The 23,692-nt window shown below is 49.8% G+C and overlaps 1 protein-coding gene across 4 annotated transcripts; it reads left to right on the forward strand.

Annotated features, from left to right (window-relative positions):
- The first annotated feature begins 253 nt into the window (after positions 1-253).
- TGFB3 (transforming growth factor beta 3) lies at positions 254-23,470 on the forward strand. Of its 4 annotated transcripts, XM_053603084.1 has the most exons (10): positions 254-981; positions 1,408-1,450; positions 1,799-1,946; positions 10,718-10,881; positions 11,132-11,261; positions 16,404-16,511; positions 18,138-18,309; positions 20,570-20,723; positions 22,233-22,377; positions 23,268-23,470. In XM_053603084.1, the coding sequence occupies exons 3-10, from the start codon at positions 1,841-1,843 to the stop codon at positions 23,462-23,464; spliced, it is 1,176 nt and encodes a 391-aa protein (XP_053459059.1). In that variant the 5' UTR covers positions 254-981; positions 1,408-1,450; positions 1,799-1,840; the 3' UTR covers positions 23,465-23,470. The 4 variants fall into 4 exon arrangements, with proteins under 4 accessions (XP_053459059.1, XP_053459056.1, XP_053459058.1 ...); XM_053603081.1 differs by having other exon boundaries at positions 1,408-1,946; XM_053603083.1 differs by having other exon boundaries at positions 254-1,946; positions 22,233-23,470.
- Positions 23,471-23,692: the final 222 nt, after the last annotated feature.

The following is a 23,692-nucleotide window of genomic DNA, read 5'->3' on the forward strand; positions in this document are numbered from 1 at the left end:
CTGAACCCGACCCTCTCCAACCCCGCTTGCAGGCCGGGCGTCGCCCGGATCGGGGTGGCGCGGCTGCCCCTGCCACCGTCCTCCCTCCCCCACCACTGCGGACCCAGCACGGTGTCCGGCCCGGCCCGGGACGGCCGGCGACTGGGGGCAGGGAGGCTGCGAGGCACCGGCCGAGGAGAGCGTGGACTGACAGCTGGCGAGAGGACGAACGGGTTGGGGGAGAGGGAGGGAGGGGGCTCGGCGGAGTAACTTTCCAGAAAAACAGCCAGCGTGTAGCAGGAGTGACTCCAAGAGGGGAAAAAAAGTTCAGTTACCACGTCGAACGAGAGCACTCGCAAAGTATTTTTCAAATGGGCTCGGCTTTTCCTGTGCCTGTTTAAAACATTAAAATCGTGCAGCAAAAGAGGCTGCGTGCGCTGGTCCCTCCCTCCCCCACCCCAGGCCAGAGACGTCATGGGAGGGAGGTATAAAATTTCAGCAGAGAGAAATAGAGAAAGCAGTGTGTGTGCATGTGTGTGTGTGAGAGAGAGCGAGAGGAGCGAGAGGGAGAGAGGGGGAGAGGGAGAGAGAAAAGAGGGTGAGTGAGAAAGGGAGCAAAGCAGAGAGCCAAGTTCAAGGGAATAGAGAGACGAGAGCTAGGGGAAGAAGCATTAGAAGGAAGGAATAACAGCTTTCCGGAGCAGGCATGCAGTGAACTGGCTTCTATTTTCTTTTTCTTTTCCTTTTCATTTTTTTTTTAAAGAGAAGCAGGGGACAGAAGCGATGGCCGAGGGAGAAGACAAGCCGAGGTGCTGGTGACCCAGGGCGTCCAAGTGGATTATTGGGGCTGCTCTCCAGAGGCCTGTCCTCCCTGCCTTCCAATTGCACATAACCCACACCCCAGCCAATGAAGACGAGAGGCAGCGTGAACAAACTCATTTAGAAAGCCCCCGAGGAAGTGTAAACAAAAGAGAAAGCATGAATGGAGTGCCTGAGAGACAAGTGTGTCCTTACTGCCCCCACCTTTAGCCCAGCCCTGCCTCTCCCCACCTACTCACTGGTGATCTGATTTTTTTTTTTTACATTTTTTTCCTTTTCTTTTCCATTCTCTTTTCGTATTCTCCTTCAGGGCAAGGCAAGGATTTTTATTTTGGGACCCAGCCATGGTCCTTCTGCTCCTTCTTTAAAATACCCACTTTCTCCCCATCGCCAAGCAGTGTTTGGCAATATCAGATATCCTCTCTATTTATTTTTACCTAAGGAAAAACTCCAGCTCCCTTCCCACTCCCAGCTGCCTTGCCACCCCTCCCAGCCCTCTGCTTGCCCTCCACCTGGCCTGCTGGGAGTCAGAGCCCAGCAAAACCTGTTTAGATACATGGACAAGAATCCCAGCGCTACAAGGCACACAGTCCGCTTCTTCGTCCTCAGGGTTGCCAGCGCTTCCTGGAAGTCCTGAAGCTCTCGCAGTGCAGTGAGTTCATGCACCTTCTTGCCAAGCCTCAGTCTTTGGGATCTGGGGAGGCCGCCTGGTTTTCCTCCCTCCTTCTGCACGTCTGCTGGGGTCTCCTCCTCTCCAGGCCTCGCTGTCCCCCTGGCCTCTCTCCCCGGCTCGCACATGAAGATGCACTTGCAAAGGGCTCTGGTGGTCCTGGCCCTGCTGAACTTTGCCACGGTCAGCCTCGCTCTGTCCACTTGCACCACCTTGGACTTCGGCCACATCAAGAAGAAGAGGGTGGAAGCCATTAGGGGACAGATCTTGAGCAAGCTCAGGCTAACCAGCCCCCCTGAGCCATCAGTGATGACCCACGTCCCCTATCAGGTCCTGGCCCTTTACAACAGCACCCGGGAGCTGCTGGAGGAGATGCAGGGGGAGAAGGAAGAAGGCTGCTCTCAGGAAAACACCGAGTCGGAATACTATGCCAAAGAAATCCATAAATTCGACATGATCCAGGGACTGGCGGAGCACAGTAAGTCCACATTCTTGCAGGGGCGTCTACCCTGGAGGGTATGAACTGGAATAGGGAGCTCCATGGAGGGGGTCCCGGTGCTGGCCACACGGGAGGGTGCCCGGGGTTCAGCACCAAGCTCAGAAGGTGTGATGTGCAGCTGGGGCAGGGGCAGTAGGTCGGGAAGGAGACAGAGCCATTCTGGTAAAAACTGGGTGCTTCTGGGAGGCCAGGGGCCCTGGAACCCGGTGGCTTGCTGAACTTCCATCCCATCCTTGGCCGATTTTAATGTGGGATTATGTTGTGCCATCCAGGAAAACATTTGTGTTCTTGCACATGCAATCATATGGCTAACTGTGAGTGGGTGCCGTAAAGGGGAAGGCTGGCTCTCTCAAGAGCTCTTATAGTTCTCTGAGTCTGGAGACCTTGGTCTTCTCTCCGCTTTTCACAACTCATTGTGACACGTCTCCGGTTCAATTTTTCCAGTTCTTGCCCTAAATTCATGTCTGTCAAGCTTCTTGAAGCCCAAGCAACAGATAGCTTCTTGCTGCCTGGGCCCTTTGGTCTACCCCACCCACGTGACCCACGTGACCCTTGTGAGCTGTGGCGGGGGGAGGTATGCACATATGTTCGCATGTCCCAGTACTTCAGGGAGACATGTACTCTTGAGTTGTACAGTAGACGGATTCATGTGCTCAAAATGGGCACCCTTCAGGCCTGTGGACCTGGGGAGAGCAGGGTTGTGGCTCTGGGTACTAGAGAGGGCTGGCGCCCTTTGTGTCTGCGTGTCATGGGAGGGTGGGTGGGAGGGGGACGGTGGGTGCCGCAGGGATGTGTCTGGGATCGCGCCTTCCCAGGAGGCTCCCGTCTGCACGGAGGAGCTGGGCGGCTTCTGGGTGAGACGTCTGTGTGTTTGTACACGTGTGGAAGTCATGTGTGTTTACTGAATGGGGATTTTAAAAACCTCAATACAAGAGAGAGAAATTTGGCAGATGTTGAGAAACTGACAGCCCAGGAAAGAGGAATGTGAGCCACTTATGGGCCAGAGACTCTGGGAGCAGCTCTGTTTGCATTTCCTACCAGCAGGTGTCCTCGCCGCCCTGACTACCTGGGAGGTGGGCAGTGCCTGGAGTGGGATGGGGGGAGCATGGGATGAAGCCTGGGAGAGGGTGGTCAGCGGGTGAACAGCAGGGGTTGAAAGGAACCTGCCTGGAGAGAAGGAGCGGAAGTGGGTGCTGAGGGGTGGATCAGCTCTGGTGGAAGGTGCAAAAGGCCCGGTTTGGGTTTAACCCGTGCCAGGCAGGGGAGCCTGAGTTTGCTGGCGAGAGGTTTCCACTCCAGCTTCCTGAGTCTGCCCGGGGTGCCTTCCCTAGGATGTGGCTGCTGTGCAGGGTGGAGGCTGAGGCCAAGCTTGTGCCCTGCCCAGGGTCTCCTGGGTGGGGCTGGCTCAGAGTTTGCCAGGAGCCCATAGTTCCCAGAGGCACCCAGGCTGGATACTGAGCCCCCGACTCCCCGGGCTCCACTAGGTAGGAAATGGTGGCCACAAATGTCAGAGGAGGGTCAGAATCTGAGGCCAGCAGGAGAAGTCTCAGGAGGGTCCAGGGCAAGAGGACAGGACTCATCCCTTGATGGTCTGGGTCAGGAGGAGGAGTCCAGAGGAAGAGGGAGTCTGAGTCACAAGGACACACCCAGCCTGGAATCCTGAGCTGAGAATGAATGAGCCGATGGATGCAAGGCCATGCAGGTACAAGAGGACATTAATTTTGTGCAGAGACTCGGGGCACAAAGAAAGGACAGCCTTGGGAAAAGCCAGGGCAGGACTCCACAGATGCTGGGTAGCTTTCTGGCTGTGGCACCAAGACCTTATAACTGCAGCAGATGGGAGAGGGGAGTGTAGGGCCATGGAGCAGTGGTCTGGCCCAGGGCCCAAGGAGCAGGATGCTGTTTGGGATACAGAGGAGGGGCCTAAGCTCAGAGGGATAGGGGCGATGCTATGGAGGCTCACAGGTGCAAACAGGAAGCGGGCCCAGACTCTGCAGCTGTTGGAAGTGACACAGAGCAGGCATGCAGACTGGGACCTGGACCCACCCTGCAGCTGGTCAGGTGCTGAGCCCCTCCCCGCATGGAGAGGCAGACACATGAGGCACAATAATTATAAAGAAGGCGGCAGGCAGAGGCTGGGTAGGAGCAGACAGCCATCTTCAGAGGCATTGGGTAAGGGAAGCCTGCCCTTAATTCTTGAGGGCAGACTAGGGGGTGGCACTATGTTGTGTGGGTCACAAGCAGGGTCTCGATGCCACAGCTTCTGCTGGGGAGGTAAGGAGATCACATTGTTTTCCAAATTTCATCAGCTCAGGTCACCTCCTTTTACCCGGAGGATAGGCACTGAAGTGGAGTGATGTTAGGAGCCAGGACAAGGAGCCACAAGTCCCAGGGAGGAAAGAGAAAGAAGCAATACTCTTCTGTGGTGCAGGAGAAAGGGCACCCCGGTGACAGCAGAGAGGAGGGCCTATCCTCTAGCTCTGCCCTGTTGTATAGACTTTACAGATGAGGAAACTGAGACATGGACCAATTAAGTAATTTATCCAAAAAGCAGGGACTCTAGCCTGGACATTTTACATCCTATTATGTAGAATGCTGCTGTGCTTTGAATCCCATGTTGGACCAAGAAGGAGGGACAGGACCTATTCTCTTTAGTAGCCCAGGTGGCAGATTGCCTAGGGATAATTGGTTTGTTCTTTTTTAGCTCTGCCTATTTTTTTCCCAGGAGGTTCATACTGCCACAAATGTTCTTCTAACTTTTATTCATTTGTTTATTTATATTATTTTTGAGACACAGTCTCACTATGCCACCCTCAGTAGAGTGCTAGGGCATCACAGCTCACAGCAACTTCAAACTCCTGGGCTTAAGTGATTCTCTTGCCTCAGCCTCCCACCACAACGCCTAGCTATTTTTTTCATGGTTGTTTAGCTGACCGAGGCCAGGTTGGATCCCACCAAGCCTCCGTGTATGGGCGCCGTAACCACTGTACTATGGGTGCCAAGGCTGTTCTCCTAATTTTAATGAATGGGTTTTCTTTCTCTTGAGTCTCAAGCAGGTTAAGCAACCACAGCCATGCCACTGTCACCCCTCTGAGCTTCAGTTTCTCATCTGGAAAGTCAGAGATGGGTTCCAAATTCCCTTTTAGCTGAAAGAATTTTATAATTCTATCTGGGATGGTTCAACAGTCTTTGCTGGGGAGTATGGGCAGGACTTGGTAATCCCTTTTATAACTCTCCAGGATTTTGCTATGGGAAGTGAGCTGACACTTTCTCCGACCTGTGTGGTGGGGACATGGCTTTCTTAATCCCTTTGTTATCCTTAGCAAGATGTCACCAGTGCAGGTGGTGTCCTTTTATCTTCTGGCTTGTAATTATCTGTGTCTTCTAGGGAGACTGTTCTTGTTTTCAGCCAAAGGCAACCAACAAGCACAGAGTTCCTGAGCAAGAGAAAACTCCGTATTTTAGACTTTCTTTTCTGGCTGCTAAATGTAGATGTTGTTCATTCTGACTTTTCATATTGAAAACTCACTTGCCCTGGATGCTGCTCCCATCTGAACGGTGGTAGGACAGCATTTCTCTGAGTGAGGTCCAGAGGTGAGGTAAACGTGGCCTGGCCCCACCCTTACAGAATCTGAATCTCTCAGGGATGGGGATCTGGGGGAGCTGTATTTTCAACAAGTTTCTTAAAGATTCATAAGCACATGGCTTGGCGCCTGTGGCTCAAGCAGCTAAGGCGCCAGCCACATACATCTGAGCTGGCGGGTTTGAATCCAGCCTGGGCTCGCCAAACAACAATGACGGCTGCAACCAAAAAATAGCTGGGTGTTCTGGCGGGCGCCTGTAGTCCCAGCTACTTGGGAGGCGGAGGCAGGAGACTCGCTTGAGCCCAGGAGTTGAAGGTTGCTGTGAGCTGTGATGCCACGGCACTCTACCCAGGGTGACAGCTTGAGGCTCTGCCTCAAAAAAAAAAAAAAAGAAATAGATTCTTAAGCACACAGAAGCTTAAGACTCTACATGTGTAAGTGAACTAGGGCAAAACCTTTCCTTAGAAGGGTTGCAAACACAAGTGCCCACAGAGACCAGAAGGAAAGCTCCGTACAGTATAAGCCCAGGATAAACAGCACACTTGGCCTTGGGGTCAGGAAGAAAACAGAGTGTGTGTGGCCAAGGCAGAGAGCAGAGGTGGAGCCCACGTGCCCTGTTAAAACAGGCACTCACTGCTCAGCTCCTGCTGGGGTTTGAGTCCAGCTTGACTAGTTCTCACTGTTTCTTGACAGAACAGAAAATCTGGATCTTTCTGTGAAATCTTCCAATTTTTAACATGGTCTTAGAATGTTTATGGACTCCTACTTCAAAAATTTTCAAGATGATGCATTGGCTAAACAACATGTCTAATTTATTTAAAAGGTAATCCATTTAACCATTAAAGCAGTGGTTTCTCAAACTTCCAGAACACCTGGGAGCCATGCTACCCTTTGCAGAACATTATAAACTGTGGTGCTCAACCTTGGCTGCACATTAGAATCATCTGGAGATCTTAAAACAGACTTTTGTGGACCCACTCACTGCAGTGTGGTCAGAATCACTGGGGAGTGGGTCCAGGCATCATCTGTTTTTAAAGTTCTCCAGGTGACTGTAATGTACAGCCAGGGTGCAGAAGTACAGCTGTGCCAATCCACACACTCCTTCATTAGAACCAGCCGAAATGATGTATGCAAGCACAGGCACACCGAGCAGCCCAGGTGTCTGAAAACATTTTAAAAGGCAGTTAACTAAACATGGTCAGCTATTTCTTGGTTTCTCCGTGAATCCCCTGCATGAATATTCTTTGCTTGTTCTTTTGCTCCCTAAAGCAAAACAGAGAAAAATGGCATTCATCAATATATATTTTTCTGTGCAATGGAAAAAGTTGGTCATAATTTAATTCGTAAAGGTGGGACTCCTAGTCCAGCTCTCAATAAAACTAGTGTTCTGCAGAGGCATGGCTTAGGTACCACACAACTGGCAGTTGGCCTTGTTGGAGGTTGGTGCTCTAGCCCCATTTCATGGAATCTTGCCACATCATGTTGATGAAACCAGCTCCGTTAGATGATCTCCCAAGTCTCCTCCAGCTTCCATAGTCTCTGCTTCGACAAATGAGGTGTGGTCTGAAGACCTGGGTTCAAATCCTGCTTGTGCTACCTGATAGCTGAGTGACCTAGGGAAAGCCATTGAACTTTTCTGATGCCAAGTTTCCTCATTTGTAGAGTGATAAATTTTATGTGTTCTCATTCTCCTCAAGGGTGATTAGAGAGAGGGTCAGATGGGTTACAAAAAGCATTAGGAAATGTAAGGCGGTGCTATTATACTTTGTGTCTTTATTTACACTCTGATTCATGCCACAAATTAGTTATTTACTATTATCATTTTTTTTATATCTTGGTTTGTTTATTTATTTATTTATTTGAGACAAAGTCTCACTCTGTTGCCCTGGATAGAGTCCAGGGCGTCATAGCTCACAGCAACCTCAAACTCTTGAGCTCAAGTGATCTTCATGCCTCAGTCTCCCAAGTAGCTAGGACTATAGGCACCCACCCACTATAACCTCTGCCTAGTTTTTCTTTTTTAAGAGAGATGAAGTCTCATTCTTGTTCTTGCTCAGACTGGTCTTGAACTCCTGAGCTCAAGCAGTGCACCCACCTCAGCCTCCCATAGTGTTAGAATTACAGGTGTGAGCCACCATACCCATGCCACAAATTATTTAAAACATCATGATTATTCAGCAGATTTAACTGTGAATGACAGCTAATACAGCCTTGATTAATAAGGCTGTATTAATCTTTTTCTTTTCTTGTTTCTCACAAACAATTCTTTTTAAATGACTGATACTTGTCTGAGCTTTGTTTGCTAGAGTCAAGCTGCTTGTGTCAACTAACTCATGTGAGACCTTGGCCAAGACCTTTCTGGACACTTGTTTCTGTCTCTGAAGAGAGTTGTACCAGATGACTCCTGATGTACCTTCTAACTCATTTGGAAATCTATAGCCTTCCCAGTGATGGAAAATGAGCCTTCCCACCTCCTTCAGAGTCTCACCAAGAGGAGCCCATTTTAGGGAGCAGGTGCCTGATTGATGGGCGAGAAGAAACCAAGCAGGGATGGTCACTAGGAGCTCCTGAGAACTCTCTTAGCTCATTGCCTTCCCCATCTCCTGGCTTCCCAAGGCCTTGATGCCACTGACTCTCCTCACCAGTAGTGCTTTTTCTGCTCCCCTTTTCCTTTTTGTAGTAAGGTGCACTTTGCACTGACCCTTTGTTCTTCCTGTTGGAGATGCTATATGACTGAAGCCATATCCATGACAGCTCCTTCAAGACCTATCACTGACAGCTCCTTGAGAAGGTTGCCAGTCCAAGGAGCTTATCTATGTCCAGAAGATTACACACATGTACACTTACACATTAGATTGCTATCACTGATTTCTTTCTCTGGTTCTATCTGAAATCGTTTAGGAAAGAGTTGGCAGTGTTTGTTCTCTCAGAGCCAATTACTAATCAAGGCTGTATTAGCCTGCATTCACACATTTGTTTTCCCAACATCTGTTCCATTAATTTTCTAAGAACCAGTGTCAGGTCTACCAGATGGCAGTTTCCAGAAACATTCATCCTTTCCTAAAGATTGGTAGTGCATTTGCTTGTTTCCAGGCCTCTGATCCTTCCTGCCTTGTCCATAACTTCCTGAATCGCCCTCAGGGTGAATATGAGCTCAGCCCAGCCATGTTCATTATGTGTGGAATCTGGGTCTATCAGCTGGAATTTCAACTTCTGGCTATTGTTACCATTTGTATAGAAAGTTTGTCTCTGGGTGTTAATGCTGCTCTGACCATAAGGTTGTAAAGTGTGTCGCAGCAGAAAAAAGAGGATCTTTCCTTTATCTGGCTCTGAGGGGTGGGAAAGAGCTTTTGCTGCCTCTGTCTTACGGATAAGGATGAAGAGACCATTGAAGAGCCCATATGACAGGCTGATCTAGCACATGCCGTCCAGGAAAAAGACTCTCGAAGAGAACGGAACCAACAGTGGTGGGGTAGCTTGGTTTGAAGAAACACCTGTGTCTCTGCCAGGCTCAAAATGTGGACCGTTGGGCCTGGCACAGTGGCTCCCACCTGTAATCCCAGCACCCTGGAAGGCTGAGGTGGGAGGATCCCTTAAGCTCAGGAGTTTGAGATTAGCCTGAGCAAGAGCGAGACCCCCATCTCTACTAAAAATAGAAAAACTAGCCGGATATTGTGGTGGGCGCCTGTAGTCCCAGCTACTTGGGAGGCTGAGGCAAGAGGAGCTCTTGAGCCCAAGAGTGTCATGTTGCTGTGAGCCTGCCTACCCAGGGCAGTGGAGTGAGACCCTGCCTCAAAAAAAAAAGAAAAAGTGTGCTGTTTGCCATGTAAACCCTGCTTCATTAGGTGTGAAACACAGGGATGATAATGATAGGCCACTGCACTGCTTTCTATGCTCCCTGCAGGGAACAGGATACATTTTTAAATTATATTTAGAGACAGGGGTCTCACTGTGTTGCCCAGGCTGGTCTTGAACGCCTGGCCTCATGCCATCTTCCTACCTCAGCCTCCCGAGTAGCTGGGACTACTGCCATTCAGCCACCATGCTCAGCAATAGGATGAAATCTGACCTCCTTCCAGGGGTCCCCAGTCTACTGTCTTAACCTTTTCTCCCCTGGCTGCAGCTTTGCTGCTTTGGAGCAGGATTCTCTCCCCTCCCTGCCTCGTTCCCTTCCTATCCTCAAACCCTCTCCTCCTGCAGGGCCCAGAAAAGTTCGCACCTCCTCCAGGAAGCTCCCTCCTTTCATTTCCCATAGCAGATCCTGAGCTTCTCCAAAGACTCTGTCTCTCTGGTCCTATTCCTTGAGTTCATATATTTTTTTGTTTTTTGGTTCCTATGTTAATAATGTCCCCTGAGGGCCGGGCGTGGTGGCTCACACCTGTAATCTAGCACTCTGAGAGGCTGAGGCAGGTGGGTTGCTTGAGCTCAGGAGTTCAAGATGCCGGAGCAAGAGGGAGACCCCATCTCTACTAAAAATAGAAAAACTAGCTGGGTGTTGTGGTGAGTGCCTGCAGTCCTAGCTACTTGGGAGGCTGAGGCTGGAGAATCACTTGAGCCTAAGAGTTTGAGGTTGCTGTGAGGTATGATGATGCCACTACACTTTCGTTGAGGTGATAGAGCGAGATCCTGTCTCAAAAAGAAAAAAAAATGTCCCTGGATGTTAATCCCCTTGGATCAGCGGAAGCCATGTCTGTTCGCTTCCTGCTTCTCGTTACGCTACGCTTGACGCATAGCCCTTGCTCAATACATGTCTGGTAAGTGAATGAGTGTCAGAATGAACAAACACTGGAATGAGTTAACTAGCTACAAGATGTGTGATCTGCTAGGGGAACTCAGAATATCTTCTGAGAATCTGTGTTTTCTAAAAGAGTTGGGAAACAGGTTGGAGAGCTTACCAGAGTTGGGCTGTCCAGGAGACGGGAGGAGAGGACAGTTACATTCGACTGGCCAGTCTCTAGGGCCATGTCCTGGGGCTCTGAGCTCTGACTGCTCCTTGCTCTAGGACTGGGTATGATTCTGGGGTCCCCAAGAAGCTTCCTCCCATGTCCACCTTTAAGTTGGAGGCCTCGAGCTGCTCCCGAGGTCACTTGGTGAGTGTTGGTTGGCAGCACGCCCCCCCGTGACCCTCCCTCAGGCCGGGCCTCTCCCCACTGCTTTCTCTCCTAGATGAGCTGGCCGTCTGCCCCAAAGGAATCACCTCCAAGGTTTTCCGCTTTAATGTGTCCTCAGTGGAGAAAAATGGAACCAACCTGTTCCGAGCAGAATTCCGGGTCTTGCGGGTGCCCAATCCTAGCTCCAAGCGCAATGAGCAGAGGATCGAGCTCTTCCAGGTGAGCCCCCTGGGAACAGAGGCCGCACAGACAGGAGAGCCGCGTCAGGCCTGCATGGGGCACAGGGTTCCGCAGACTGGGGCTGGGAGCCCAGCTTCTGGGAGCCTTGGTTTCTGTATCTGTATCTGCCATCAAGAGGATTAAGAGTTACCTAAGGTGCAGAGACCTTCAGTTTCCCGTTGCTGCCCTCACTTGTCCCCATGGTACTCTGTCCTGGCTTTGGGTATTAAATCCTTTCTTCTACCTGTAGATACTTCGGCCGGATGAGCACATCGCCAAACAGCGCTACATCGGTGGCAAGAATCTGCCCACACGGGGCACTGCCGAGTGGTTGTCTTTCGATGTCACCGACACTGTGCGTGAGTGGCTGTTGAGAAGAGGTAGGTTGACCTTTACAACGAGCATCTGAGAAGGAACCTCAGGGCCCTGCCTCCTTCGTGAAACAGAGGGAAGAAGGCAGAATGAGGGGCGTCACCGAGGCAGCTTTGCCCCCGAGTCTCTGTGTGGCCTCCATTCATTCTCTCAGCTAGTGCTTCTTCCTGCTCACTCTGAGCCAGACCCTGGGGAGGTAGCTGTGCAGACAGGGGAGGTCCCAGATCTCCGGGGGCTTTTGTTCTGGGGGGAAAGTTACATAATAAACAAGTAAACATATCGAGGAATAAAAATTTCAGATAGCAGGAAGTGAAAAATAAAAGAAGGGCAATGTGATAACAACCGGGTGGGGCCCAGCATTCCATGCTCCGGGAAGGTCGCTAAGATGAAGGCATTTGTGCATGGCTGTCTGAGGGATAAACAGAAGTCAGCCCATGAAGGTCAGGAGAGGCCCAGGTCCTCAGGTGGAGACAGCTTGAGCTGGTCTAGCAGCAGTGAACAGACTGGTGTGGTGGCAGCAAAGAGGGGGTTGGGAAATGGGGGCCGGTCACACACGGGGCTGGAACCAGATCATGTAATTTAGGATCTGTCAGGCCGTGGCGAGGTTTTAGGACAAGATAAGAAGCTGTGGATCACCAGAATGGGGGCTTTGGGTGAGACCATTTGTTTTACTTCTTTAAAAGATCCCCTGGTTGCCATGAGGTCTAGAGAAGAAGCAGGAAACCTCATTAGGGCCATTGCAGCTCCCCAGATGAGAGCACTAGGGGTTCAGGCGAGGGTGGTGCAGTGGATGGGACATTGTGTGGAACTGGAGGTAGAGCCAATAGCAGTGGCTAACTAGGTATGGGGCGTGGGGACACAAGGGAAGTCCCAGATGACTTCCACATGTTTGGACTGAACATGTAGGTGGTATCACTTACTGAAATAGGAAAGACAGGGAGAGGAATGGGGTTGGGCAATTAGGTTTGAAGGGCCTGGGAGTCTTCCAAGTAGAGCTACCCAATAGGTATGTCAAGCCTCGTGTGTCCTGAACATCTCACTTTGTTCCCGCACCTGGGAAATCGGTAATGGTTCCTCCCCTGCAAACCTCAGAGCTGCTTTAAACCTCAAATGTATTAACTTCATAGCTTTCAACATGTTTGACAAGAGCAAGCCTTTATTATGTCAGATAAGGAAACTGAGGCTCGGAGAAGTGAAGTGACTAGACCAAGGCCGTCCAGTCTGGAGTAGAGGTTTGGTGTCTGCTGACACTGTGCTCTGCGTTTCTCTCCCCTTCTTTGGCTGCTACTGTCTGGTCTGGCAGCTCAGTGGGTTGGGTTATGCGTGGCAGTCCCACCTGTCCCTCTTCTCTTACGAAGGGCTTTCTCCCATCAGCAGCTGCTTTAAAGCCACAAGCCACCCACACATAGATGCCCAGAGTCGCTGAGGCAGGTGGATCCTCTCCTGTCTTGGATGGTTTAGGAAACTGGGCTCTAAGGCAGGCATCACAGACTGCTTGGCCTGCATATTATGTTAACATTTAGCTAGTGGTCGACAGGTTTTATTTTTGTTTTTTTAAAGTCAGGAGATTTCATGTAAAACCTGGACTCCTGGCTTTTCTTGAAAAATTGGAAGATTTTCTGTTAACCACTCACCAGAGATGATGGGTGTGCACCTTCAGTTCCCACAGCCCCCACCATCCTCACTGTTCCCAAAGAATATGGTGGGCAAAAAAAAAAAAGAAAAGAAAAGAATACAGTGGGCAGTTCCTATTTGGCATCACACCGTGGCTCGATTTGCTCATTGGTGTGACAGGCCTGGACTCTGTCGGCATCCGAATTTGCAAGCCCCATTTATTTGGTGGCTGAGTTGGCCACTGGGTGGGCTGGAGGTCCTGCCTCAGTTCCAGAAGTACACTGGAATTCCATCCTGTCCCTTCTACTGAGCATAAAGGCAAAAGCCCAGGAGAACCCACGTGGACCTGCCGACAGCAGCGGGAATTCTGACTCAGACGGCACTCTGCCTACAGCCCGACTTGGCTACAGAAAGGAGGAGCTGGGGAAATTAATCTCTTAGGTTCCCTGTCTGATTTTGATCAGCTCCACCTGGATTTCTTTGAAGCCCTGGGCACTTGAAGGAGTTCTTATTTTCACAGCTGCAGAACTCAATGAGAAGTTTGCATTGAGAATGATTTCCATCCTCCTGAGACATCAAAAAGATAATTTCGTAACAAAACCTATGGGTCCCCCACCCACCATCCTGACGGCTGCCAGTTCTGAGGTTAGTTCTTCACTGGAACCTTCAGTTCCCACTTAGGCAGATACTGCCCACCCCTCTCACAGGGAAATCACTACACAGGCCTTTACTTACACAGAGCTTACAAGTCTCTTCAGAGTCCATAGCCCCAAACCAGGCAGCAAATGGACTCCTAACTGGAGCAGTTGATGGTGTGGATTGACAAGGAAACTGAGTCACATGTGTGGTCTTGGATGGGGCCCCAACCATCTCTGACCCAGAACACAGCCTGGGCTCCTGGATATCTGTGTTGGATCCTGGGACTGCCATCTACTGGCTGGATACCTTGGACAAGCCATTTAATTTTCCTAAGCCTCAGTGTCCTTATCTGTATAATGGGGTATACAAATAGTTCTTACTTTGTAGGATTATTATAGAGATCAGATGAGTTAATGCTTATAGAATCTCGGCACAGCGTTTGATCTGGGGTAAGCTCAACAAGTGTTGGTGATTGCTGTCATCCGTTCTGAGCCCTCTACCCAGATAGAGCCTGTTGGCCAAGCCAGACCACCCCTTCCTGTTCTCCACCTCTTCCCTAACATTATCCCCAACACAACTGTCTGCACCTTGACTTTCCAACTCACAGAATTATAGAACTCACCCACTCCAGGTCTCTCCCAGCCCACCTTGACACACCTTGTACGGGAAGTACACCGTGTTGTTAGTAGCTCCTTCAGATATTCAGCTCCCTCCTCCAGCTGCCTTAGACTGGGGATAGGACACTTACTCCTCAAGCTTCCCTGTCTGTACTCTTCTCCTCTCCCTTGGGCTCAGCTGCCCTGTTATTGGTCTGTCTTTCCCACTGAGCTAACCCTCTGGAACCCTCTTGAGTTTCAAGCTCAGTAGGTGTCAGTGTGTCCCAGGGGCTGCCCTGACTTGGAGCAGGACAGATCTTGTTGGGCTCTGAAGTTTATGGGAAGGAGCTGGGGGTTTTCTTTTATTGTTATTTTTGTTTTATAAGAGACGAGTCTCACTCTGTTGCCCAGGCTAGAGTGCAGTGGCATCAGCCTAGCTCACTGCAGCCTCCCAACACCTGGGCTCGAGTGATCCTCCCATCTCAGCCTCCCGAGTAGGTGGGACTACAGGCGTGTGTCATGATGCCCCACTCATTTTTGTATTTCCGTAGAGATGGGGTTTCAGTGTGATGCTCAGGGAGCTGGCTTTTAGCAAGTCCTTTTAGTAGGACTAGGATGTCCAGGCTTACCTAATGGTGACTGTAATCGCTGGGCTTGTACCATTCTGCCCATGAGAAGGATGCTGAGCCAGGCTGGACTCTTTGGGGTTTTCTCTGATGACACCAGATTTCAGGAGGACCCCGGGTTGGCCCCAAGGCCAGATGCTCACATAGTAAGCATCTGAACTGATTGACCTCTTAGTGAAGTTAATCGGTTTACTAACGGCTGACTCTGAATCCAGGGGCGTCCGTCCTCTACTTCCTCTTCTATACCTGGCCATAGAGCTTCCCTAATTCAGTCCTACCCAGACGTGATACTAGAATTGATATGATACCAGATCCTATCTGGTTTTCTCTGCATAAAACTACTTGATTCAGTAGAAACTTTTCATTTACTTTCAATTTTTTCCTTTTTTTCTCCACTCAGTCCCACTTATCAATTTCCCTGCCTCCTTGATTTGGGCTGTGCAAACACATGATCCCACAACTACTAGGAGAAAGGGCCAGAGTTGGCCTTCATGCACTGGAATGCCAGTCACCAAACCTTGACACCTCCAGGCTTCATCAGGCTCATTCTCTCTGAGCTCATGTCATCTGGTCCCTGGGCCATAGCCCTCTGTCATCTATGGTCTGTTTTTTAAGTTCACAGCTTCCATCTTGAGCTGCTCATCTTGGTGAGTGATCTACATTCCAACCTGCCATCACGGTGAATAAGGGTTTCCAAAGGAGAAACAGCTGAGTAATTTTCACCTCATTATATCTTTGTTCCTTAGGAGAAATACTGCCAAGTGTAATCACGGTGGCTCACCTTATCTCCTCTGGAACTTTCCACTTTCTCTATATCCACCATCATAGCCCTGGTGGATATGCTTGCATATTTTACTGATTCTGCTGCTTATTTACAGATGACCTTGCCTCTAGCATTGATTCCTGACTTTAATCCTATGGCCCAGCCTTTTATTCTGTGGCCTTTTGAATTACTGTCTCATTATTTCCTGGACTCAAATGATCCTCCTGACTAAGCCTTCCAAGTAGCTGGGACCATGGGAATGTGCCATCACACCTGGCTAACTTTTTAAAGAAATTGTTTTTGTAGAGACGGGGTCTTTTATGTTGCCCAGGCGGCTCTCAAACTCCTAGCCTCAAATAATCCTCCCATCTTGGTCTCCCAAAGATCTAAGATTCAAGTATGAGCCACCACACATGGCTGCTAACGTTCTCTGGTTACTCCTTCTCCTTGGTCCCTTCCACTTCCTCTGTCTCTTCCCTTCATTCTTCCTCTGTAGGTTGGCTCAGATATCTCCTCTCCCAACACACACTTAGGTGGTGTGAGTTTTTTCTTTGCTTCCTGTACCCTTGTCCATTTGCCCCCAACGAGGTAGGTGACAATTTCTCTTAACACCGTCCTTTGTAAATAGGTGACTGTTGCAGTTCTCCTTTGTGATATCATTAGTTCATGCCCCCATCGGGTTCTTCATGGGGTAACAGAAACACATGGAATATGGCAACATGTGCATGAAAGTCCATTCTGAGCTTTGGAGGTACTTTCTGTGTCCTGTGACCCTCATACTCGGTAATATTAACTCAGTTCCTGTGAGTGCCCTTGGGAGCGGAGGTCCTGGTCCACCTTGCATGGGTAGTGGGCATCCATCCTTATCACACAGAAGTGCTTTTCTCACCAACTCTGTGTCTTATTTTGCAGAGTCCAACTTAGGTTTGGAAATCAGCATTCACTGTCCATGTCACACCTTTCAGCCCAATGGAGATATCCTGGAAAACATCCATGAGGTGATGGAAATCAAATTCAAAGGTAACAAAATGAATGTGTATGGTAGGATGGTGGGGGAGTTAATGGGACAGGACAGAAGGCAACACCCCTATCAGACCCTATGAAAAGGAGCCACGCTGCTTTGGCTCCTTCACAGAGAAGGCCAACGGTTTTGTACTTGACTGTTTCTGCTTTGCCCCACAGTGAGCATGACTTTCAGCTATGGCTGTAGAGGATGCGTTGGCATCTGGTCAGAGCCGTGGGATCATGTAGGCAAGCGGGTCGGCTGCTCTGAGCCCTGGGAAGTGGGGACCAGTGTGCACAGCAGTGAGATAAAAATTAGAAAACGCAGTGCCAGAAATGCTCAACAAAGAGTTATCTTTGCCTAAGAGAGACCTTGGCAGCCCTGAACATGGGTGCCCTGACTACTGAACTTTCTAGATGTGGGGTGGGCCTGCCTGATCCTTGCCCAGGAATGAGCTGGGTTTGGATGATTGCTTCAAGGCTCAGGGTATTTTGCAGAGAGAGGATGAAACAATTGAGAGTCATTCCTGGTTTTCCAGTATATTTCCAAGGAAATCAGTCTTGATGATCTGTAGTTTATTCTTTCATATTTCCATGGTGGGTAATTAAGGGACACCTGAGGTCAGAGGCTTGTCTGGGAAAAGGTGCAGGCCCCTGGGTGGCTGCCGAGTGCAGCCTCCTTATCCTGCAGGGGCTGTCTCATTTTCTTTCTAGAGTTTGTTTGAAGCAGTAATTGGTGTCCAGGGCCCTCTTCTTCCTCTGGCCTCCCTGGCCTGGGCTGTCGACAGTAGCTAAGCTGTTGGTTATACTATGCTCCATTATCTATCTCATCTGAATTTCATGGTGAAAACACTTCAAAAACTATGACTGCAATGTGAATACTAACAATTATTCAGTCTTTTTTTTTTTTTTAAGAGGTTGAGTGTCACTCTGTCACCCAGGGTGGAGTGCAGTGGCGTCGTCACAGCTCACTGCAGCCTCCTGGGTTCACGTGATGCTCCTGCTATCCCTGGCTCCCAACAGTCTTGTTTTGGCTCCCCAAGTTCTGATACTTTATCAGGTGTCCTCAAACTTTTTAAACAGGAGGCCAGTTCACTGTCCCTCAGACCGTTGGAGGGCCAGACTATAGTTTCAAAACAAAAAAACTATGAACAAATTCCTATGCACACTGCACATATCTTATTTTGAAGTAAAAAAACAAAATGGGAACAAATACAATCACACCGCCTCATGTGGCCCACGGGCCGCAGTTTGAGGACCCCTGCTTTAAATTATCAATAAGACTTCTGTGCTATCTTGACCAATTCAAGGTATAAAAGGAGACTCAAACCCTAAGATTCTAGTCTAGAATCTAAACTGACCATCCAAGGGTATGTGTTAGGTACTACCCAGGGACAGGGATGCTTCGTGGATCTCAGAAGGGCCGCCTGCCCTTTGGGAGATTTCCCTGCCTGAGTCCTAAGAGGGTCGGAACATGGGCCTCTTCCAGTGGCATCCTCACCACGACGACGAGCCTTTCTGTGCTGCTTCCCCAACCTCGACATGGCAGTGAAATGCTGCTCTTGCCCCGCTTGCTTTCCTGGGCAGCGATGGGAGGAGCCTCTGCTTCCCTTAGGAGATCACTGACTTCCTTCCCTTCTGCAGGTGTGGACAATGAGGATGATCATGGCCGTGGCGATCTGGGGCGCCTCAAGAAGCAGAAGGACCACCACGGCCCTCATCTCATCCTCATGATGATTCCCCCGCATCGGCTCGACAGCCCGGGCCAAGGGGGCCAGAGAAAGAAGCGGGCCCTGGACACCAATTATTGCTTCCGGTGAGCCTGGGCCCCCTACAGAAACTGACACTGACTGTGTGCTTGGGTCAGGCCCCGGACCTGAGCCACACTCCAGAGGGTCCCCGATGCTCTTCACAAACATCTCCAGGAAAGAAGATTGAAGATCTTACAGATCTCTTTCTGTTTCCCTGGTAGTCACATTGTTTTTCTGCAGCCCAACTCTGTCTGGGCTTGCATGAGGTAAATGAGGAAGACTATGAGGAGGAGAGTGTTGCTAAAATAGTTTGGATTGGAAGCGCATGACTGAATTCTTGGTTTTCATGTTCTATGTACGTGTAGGGTGTGTGTGAGAGGGAGAGAGAGGGAGAGATTGATACAGGAGTTTCTTTTCTTTTATTTATTTATTTTTTGAGACAGAGCCTCAAGCTGTCACCCTGGGTGGAGTGCCACCGCATCACAGCTCACAGCAACCTCCAACTCCTGGGCTCAAGCGATTCTCTTGCCTCAGCCTCCCAAGTAGCTGGGACTACAGGCATCCGCCACAACGCCCGTCTATTTTTTGGTTGCAGCCGTGGTTGTGTGGTGGGTTGCAGCCATGGTTGTGTGGCGGGCTGGGCTGGATTCGAACCCGCCAGCTCAGGTGGATGTGGCTGGTGCCTTAGCCGCTTGAGCCACAGGCACCAAGCCGATACAGGAGTTTCCATTAAAGAAGTGCTCACTTCACTGTGAAGGGTCCAAGGATGCTTACTGGATGGGGAGAAAATCGCACAGTTTCCCTTTGCAGGGGAAATCTCAGCTAGCAAACTTAACTAGTTCAGAAATAGTTGAGTAGCCATGATAAAGAGAGAGCCAAGACATAGCTTCTTCTCTGATTTAGGAGCAATTTCACTGCTCAGCTGTAAGGGAGGGATGATAAAGCTTGTGTCCCGATTAATACAAGGTGGAAATGATCACATCCATGAGAGGGTTTGAAGGATTAGTGCTTTAAGAATGAGGAGCAAGTTCATCCGTGGACACAGCAAAGGCTCCAGAAGGGTGTGGAATTAGAGCAGAGGCTTCGAGGATGAGTGAGGTTTGGGGATGTAGGGACCCAGGAGGAGAAGCACTTCAGGTAAAAGAAGGAACGTATCTGGGGAGGGTGCACCGGTCGTCTCAACTCCGGAAACCACGCCCTGTGAGGACTGCGGTTCTGTGCGTCTGTCACTTAGGGATGAATGTTCTTGACTGCAAGTGACAGTGACTTAAACTGGGGGGGGGGGGCTTTGCTCACAAGAGGTCCGTGGCAGCATGCTCAGGGGTGGGTGGCTGCTTAGTCCTGTCACTAAGGACTCAGGCTTTCTTGCTTCCCAGTCTGCTGTGCTCCGTCTGCTGGCTTTTCCCGTGCCTGCTCTGGTCACAGGTGATTGCTAGAGCCATGTTTAAAACAAGGAGTGAAGGCGAGGAGCCAGCGGCTTTCCTCTTCCATCTATTACTTTTATGAATGATCAATATATCTTTGCCAGAACTTATCTGCACCCCCTGCACGCATCTCCTTACCTCTCGGTCACTCATTATTGGGTCACAAGACCACCCTTCCCCGTGAGGGAAGCCAGGAAAATGAATATCTGGTGTTCCAGACTCTGTCAAGTAGCAAAAGAGAAGAGGGTTAGGAATGGTTATGGAACAGACAACCCAGAGTGTCTGCTGTGGTTCACGCACCAGAAGCCCGATTTTAGCCAGGAGCTGCCTTTGGAAGTAGCAGGTTCTAGGGCTTAGCAGACACTGACAAGCATTGCCGAATGGATATCCGCAGGCAGCCAAGTGGAAGGGGCCTGATAATCACCTTTGGGGGATATGGGAATCAGTTCCGATAGGAGGATACGTCTTGTTTGGCAAATGGCCGCTAGATCTAGTCTAAGCTGTCGTCTGTGGTATATGAGCTGCATAAGCTAGGGGTTTATTTTTGGCTGCAGGCACGTTAGGAACCAGCCTCAAGAGAACCCAGCTGGCTTGTAACAGTAGTGTTTTTTTACGTGTGGCACTTTGTGTCTCTGTTTTGGTTTGTGACGGGAAAGGAGGCGGGGAGGCCTTTCGCTCTTTACTGCTCCTCGGGCAGCACCTGCACCTCCTTATCATTTTCCTGGATCCTGGTCTTTCATGCAGGAAAATGCCTTTCGGGTTTCTTCAGCCCCCTGCCTTAAACCTGGGATTCCATTAGTTAGAGCCACTTCCTATGATGGCACAGAAGGACTCCAAGGGGACATATGTGAGGGCATGGTGAAGTTTCTTTTTCAGTTGATTTTCTGTGTTTTCATTGTAGTAACCTAGAGGAGAATTGCTGCGTGCGCCCTCTCTACATTGACTTCCGGCAGGATCTGGGCTGGAAATGGGTCCATGAACCTAAGGGCTACTACGCCAACTTCTGCTCGGGCCCCTGCCCGTACCTCCGCAGTGCAGACACGACCCACAGCACGGTACGCAGCGGGGCTCGTGCCATCTGGGGCCATGGGGCAGGGCCAAGCAGGCCACTTGTTACCAATGAAATGAAGGATTGAATGTTGAATGAATAATGGTCTGAGGTGAGTAAAATCCCTCTGATAAAGGTTCTGATTTGGGGACCTTGATGCCATTCTACGGGGTCACATTCTGCCATTTTAAATTCCTCCCATAGTTTCAACCAGACTTTTAATTTGCTTAAAGATTTTTGTACCATGGAAATTGTCACATGCCACCCTATATGTCAGAGATGTGTGCAACTTGGTTGGCAAGCAAGGTTGGGGTAGAAAGGCTTCTACCATTAGTAAAAGAACTTCGATTGTTCCAGCTTCTTCAATGTAGAAAACTTATTCTGAGCCAGGCACAGTGGCTCACACCTGTAATCTTAGCACTCTAGGAGGCCGAGGAGGGTGGATTGCTTGAGCTCAGGAGTTCAAGACCAGCCTGAGCAAGAGTGAGACCTCAGTCTCTACTAAAAATAGAAAAATTAGCAGGGCGTAGTGGCGGGTGCCTACAGTCCTAGCTACTTGGGAAGCTGAGGCAAGGGGGTTTCTCAAGCCCAGGAGTTTGAGGTGCTGTGAGCTATGATGCCACAACACTACCCAGGGTGACAGAGTGAGACTCTCTCAGAAAACAAAAACAAAACAAAAGAAACTTATTTTGAAAGACAATAAAAAGCTTGTAGAAGACGCTAATATGAAAAGCTGGGAAGAGAAGTAAGAGAGTCCACCTCTGAAACTAGCCTGTCTTTCCCTCAAGGGGAATCAGAAATAGGGCAGTAATTTGTGAAGCCTATTTCCTTGTAGCTGATTATTACAGCATCCTGTCTGGGGCCCTGCACTCTGGCACTTACGAAATGGCCCAAGGCAATGTTAAGAACATTTCTCACTGAAGTGATCAGTTACTGGGATAGCTAGGAAGACCAACATAGGAGTTGTTCTTTTTATTTATTTATTTATTTATTTTTTGTAGAGACAGAGTTTCACTTTAATGCCCTCGGTAGAGTGCCGTGGCATCACACAGCTCCCAGCAACCTCCAACTCCTGGGCTTAAGCTATTCTCCTGCCTCAGCCTCCCGAGTAGCTGGGACTACAGGCGCCCGCCACAACGCCCGGCTATTTTTTGTTGCAGTTCGGCCGGGTCCGGGTTTGAACCCGCCACCCTCGGTATATGGGGCCGGCGCCCTGCTCACTGAGCCACAGGCGCCGCCCAGGAGTTGTTCTTAATAGCCAAGAGAATTTCATTATCAATTTAAAGTTCCCCAGTAATTGTTACATGTTTCAACTGGTAACCCTCAAACAAGTGCAGATGTTCTGCATTCTGTCATTGTGGATGGACAGCAGCAGGTCTGTTCTGACAGTTCTTCGGGAGCAGCAGTGGCCATTCTACTGGCTCTGTCGCTAGGGCAGCCCCTAGAACTTGTAAGATTCCTGGGCTCCAGGCCTGAGCTGGGCTTTCCAACCTCTACATGATGTGTCCCTCCTCAGGTGCTGGGACTGTACAACACCCTGAACCCTGAAGCATCTGCCTCGCCTTGCTGTGTGCCCCAGGACTTGGAGCCCCTGACCATCCTGTACTATGTCGGGAGGACCCCCAAGGTGGAGCAGCTCTCCAACATGGTGGTGAAGTCTTGTAAGTGTAGCTGAGACCCCACCTGCGACAGAGAGAAAAAGAGAGAGAGAGAGAGAGGAGAGAGAACTGCCGCGCCTGACTGCCCGCTCCTCGGGAAACAAAGCAACAGACCTCACCCAGAGGCCTGGAGCCCAAACCTCTGGCTCTAGGCGAACGGCTGAGATGGAGGTTTCCTTTTGGAACATTTCTTTTTCTTGCTGGCTCTGAGAATCACTGTGGTAAAGAAAGTGTGTGTTTGGTTAGGGGAAGGCCGAACTCTTCAGAACACACAGATTTTCTGTGATGCAGACAGAGGTGGTGGGTGTAGAGGAAAAGGGATGGCAAGTGGACACATCATGTGGTAATGGGATTTGGGCTACTTAGGGAGGAGGAAGGGCAGAGGATGGCCAAGTTGGGGCCAGACTGGACGACACTTGGGGTCTGAGGTCAGATTGCTCATTGCTGTGCCACATTCGCTGTGGGAATTGGGATTATGTTATACAAGGCAAGCATTTTTGTTTTTTTCCAGAAAGGTTACCAAGATATCTTGGGGTACCTGGGATTAAGGGCAAATCTTGTCATTTTTGCAAATTGTCCTCTCTACATCAATAGTATTGTGGGTCACCACAGGGAGAAAATACAGGTTAATGTAGTTCCAGGGCCATCAACTATATTAGGCCTTATGGATATTCTGAACTCAGAAGCAAAGGGTGAGAATTAACACTCTCCTGTCTGCCCTCTGGGTCCCTCCTTTCACCTTCGTCCCCAATCTTATTCCCCTGGACATCTGGCTAGACGCCTTCCAGGTCAGAGTGCACATGTCTGGATTGTGGGTCCATGCAGCCTGGGGCATTATGGGTTCCCCCTTGTCCCCCCAAGACCCTGTGTTCATTTGGTGTTCCTGGAAGCAGGTGCTACAATCCGTGAGGCGTTCGGGGAAGCTGCACGTGTGCCACACAATGACTTGGCCCAGACGCATAGACTGAGGTATGAAGACAAATACAAATATTACTCTCAAAATCTCTGTATAAATAAATATTGTTGGGGACTCTTGGATGATTTCATCTTCTGGAAGATTGTTTCTGGAACAGTAAAAGCCTTATTCTAAGGTGTACGACTCGATAAATATCCTTAATTATCCTTTTCTTAATTCCATGTCGGCACATGCTAATCAGAGCTAACTGGAATCTGGGGCAGAGAATCTCTCAATCATCAAATACATTGCTTAGAGTGAGGGGCCTGCACAGTGCGCACGCTGCTGCCCTCGGCCTCTGAGAAGTCTGCTGCTGCGTGTGCTCCCTTCCTCCTGGCAGAGTCTGTTTCTCTTAGACACGCA

Source organism: Nycticebus coucang, chromosome 9, assembly GCF_027406575.1.
Source record: "Nycticebus coucang isolate mNycCou1 chromosome 9, mNycCou1.pri, whole genome shotgun sequence".
In the NCBI taxonomy this organism is placed as follows: Eukaryota; Metazoa; Chordata; class Mammalia; order Primates; family Lorisidae; genus Nycticebus; species Nycticebus coucang.

Bases quoted from the DNA above. Each gene is read 5' to 3' on its own strand.
- TGFB3 (XM_053603081.1), top strand. From the start codon at position 1,595: ATGAAGATGCACTTGCAAAGGGCTCTGGTGGTCCTGGCCCTGCTGAAC. The intron at 16,512-18,137 runs GTAACAAAATGA...TCCCTTCTGCAG, and splicing joins GATGGAAATCAAATTCAAAG to GTGTGGACAATGAGGATGAT. The intron at 20,724-22,232 runs GTACGCAGCGGG...GTCCCTCCTCAG, and splicing joins CAGACACGACCCACAGCACG to GTGCTGGGACTGTACAACAC.